Raw genomic sequence first — 2,188 nt, forward strand, 5'->3', positions numbered from 1 at the left:
CACTCCCCTTGCTGTCCCCTTTTCCTGGCCGTGTTCACCACCCTGGGGCTGGCCAGAGCATCCTTGGGTATGGAGGCGTGTGGCGATACGTGGCAATTTTGGGTTGGGGGGTGGGAAGGTGGCTGGTGGGCAGCGTGTCCCCGTCCTGCTTGGCTGTGAGGTCACCCCGTCCTCTCCGTCCCAAGCTTAACTTTCCCCAATGTAAGACCTCATGTTTAGGCTAGAACTCACTTTTTTGGGGGGGCAGTGCCTGAACCCTGCCTGCCTGAGTGGCTGGTGGGATGGCACGGGAGGGTGCCAGCCTGGGAGAAACCCTGTTCCATCCCACTGGGGAGACCCTCCTGTGCTGGTGGGGGGCAACAGGGCTGCCGGCAACGATGGGGTTAGATGAGGAGGGGCCACACGTTGTCATCCCTGACCAAGGGGACACAGGCTTTGGTCCCAGCAGGCTGCCATGTCCGTGGGAAAGCTGCGTTCCGGGCCCAGGAGGGAGCCAAGGCTCAGCCAGGCCCCCAGCAGAGCACACTGCAGGCTGCATTCCTCCCCGAGGAGGTGCTGCCGTGGGGGTCAGCAGCTGGTGTGTGTGTGTCCCCCAAACCACGGTTCTCTGGGCATCCCCTGGAGACACATCCAGTTCTCAGCCCCTCCTTGCACACCTGGCAGGTGACCAACATGATCATGCCGGTGCTGAGCTACTCCTACATGGCCGTGCTGGTGCCCGTCTTCCTGCTTACGGACTACTTGCGCTACAAGCCCGTGCTGGTGCTGCAGAGCCTGAGCCACATCTCCATCTGGCTGCTGCTGGTGTTGGGCACCTCCATCCTGGCCATGCAGCTGATGGAGTTCTTCTACGGCGTCACCATGGCCGCCCGCATCGCCTACTCCTCCTACATCTTCTCCCTGGTGGCCCCGTCCCGCTACCAGCGCATGGCCAGCTACTCCCGCTCCGCCGTCCTGCTGGGCGTCTTCACCAGCTCGGTGCTGGGCCAGCTCTGCGTCACCGTGGGCAGAGTCCCCTTCCGCACCCTCAACTACGTCTCCTTGGGCTTCGTCAGCTTCGGCCTCCTCCTCACCCTCTTCCTCGAGCGGCCCCGGCGCAGCCTGTTCTTCAACCGGTCCGAGGGGGCTGGGGATGGTGCTGCGCCCACCGAGCTGGACAAGATGGCTGGGAGGGACAGGGGAAGGGGGGCACAGGGCTGGAGGGAAGCGGCGCTGTTCCGGATGCTGCGGGAAGTGGGAGCCTTGTCCCGGCAGCCCCAGCTCCGGCTCTGGTCCTTGTGGTGGGTCTTCAACTCGGCTGGTTACTACCTGATGCTGTACTACGTGCACATCCTCTGGAACGAGATCTACCCCGCCAGGGACAACAGCCGGGTGTACAACGGAGGGGTGGACGCCGCCTCCACGCTGCTGGGTATGCTCCCCAGGGATGTGGGGGGACACACACACACTCCTGTCCCACTGCACCCCTTGAGAAGGGTGGTCCTTACGGCGTTTTGGGGGGGATGCAGGGGGTGGTTCGGCCGGCCTGGTGATGAGCGTCGCTAGATGAGCATTGCGAGGCGGGGGGACACCAGGTGGTCCCGGGCTGGCCAGGTGCTCACAGCATCCTTCATCCTCTCCCCCCAGGGGCTGTCACCTCCTTCGCCGCCGGCTACGTGAAGATCCGCTGGACGCTGTGGTCGGAGCTGGTCATCGGGGTGGTGACAGCTTTCCAGGCGGGGCTGCTCCTGCTCATGAACACCACCAGCAATATCTGGCTGTGCTACGTTGCCTACGTCCTCTTCCGTGGTTCCTACCAGTTCCTGGTGCCCATCGCCATGTGCGTGGTACCCCTGGGGACCCACTCCTACCCTGGGGTAGCCAGGCTGGCACTGGGGGCTCATGGGTCCCCTCTTCTTTCCCAGCTTCCACATTGCTACCTCCCTCTCCAAAGAGCTCTGTGCTCTGGTCTTTGGGGTCAACACCTTCTTTGCCACCGTGCTGAAGACCATCATCACCATCATTGTGGCCGACAACAGGGGCTTGGGCTTGTCTGTGCATCCCCAGGTAAGGGATGGGGGCCACCTAGAATGGAGGTGGTCCCCTAATGGGGCGGGGTGAAGTTGGGGTGGGGGGGGGCTGCAAGCATGGCTTTCTCCCCACCTCTCTTGCAGTTTTACGTGTACTTTGGCTACTTCCCCCCGCTGGC

At 63.3% G+C, this 2,188-nt stretch overlaps 1 protein-coding gene across 1 annotated transcript in view; it reads left to right on the forward strand.

Annotated features, from left to right (window-relative positions):
* SLC19A1 (solute carrier family 19 (folate transporter), member 1) overlaps positions 1-2,188 on the forward strand; it is a 2,574-nt gene that overhangs the window by 228 nt on the left and 158 nt on the right. The window contains exons 2-5 of the mRNA XM_009997030.1: positions 664-1,411; positions 1,627-1,819; positions 1,905-2,046; positions 2,154-2,186. Of these exons, the coding sequence (XP_009995332.1) occupies positions 664-1,411; positions 1,627-1,819; positions 1,905-2,046; positions 2,154-2,186 (1,116 nt within the window). The remainder of the gene's footprint in view (positions 1-663; positions 1,412-1,626; positions 1,820-1,904; positions 2,047-2,153; positions 2,187-2,188) is intronic.

The sequence above is a fragment of the Chaetura pelagica genome, unplaced genomic scaffold (assembly GCF_000747805.2).
Source record: "Chaetura pelagica isolate M959 unplaced genomic scaffold, ChaPel_1.0 scaffold300, whole genome shotgun sequence".
Lineage (NCBI taxonomy): Eukaryota > Metazoa > Chordata > Aves > Apodiformes > Apodidae > Chaetura > Chaetura pelagica.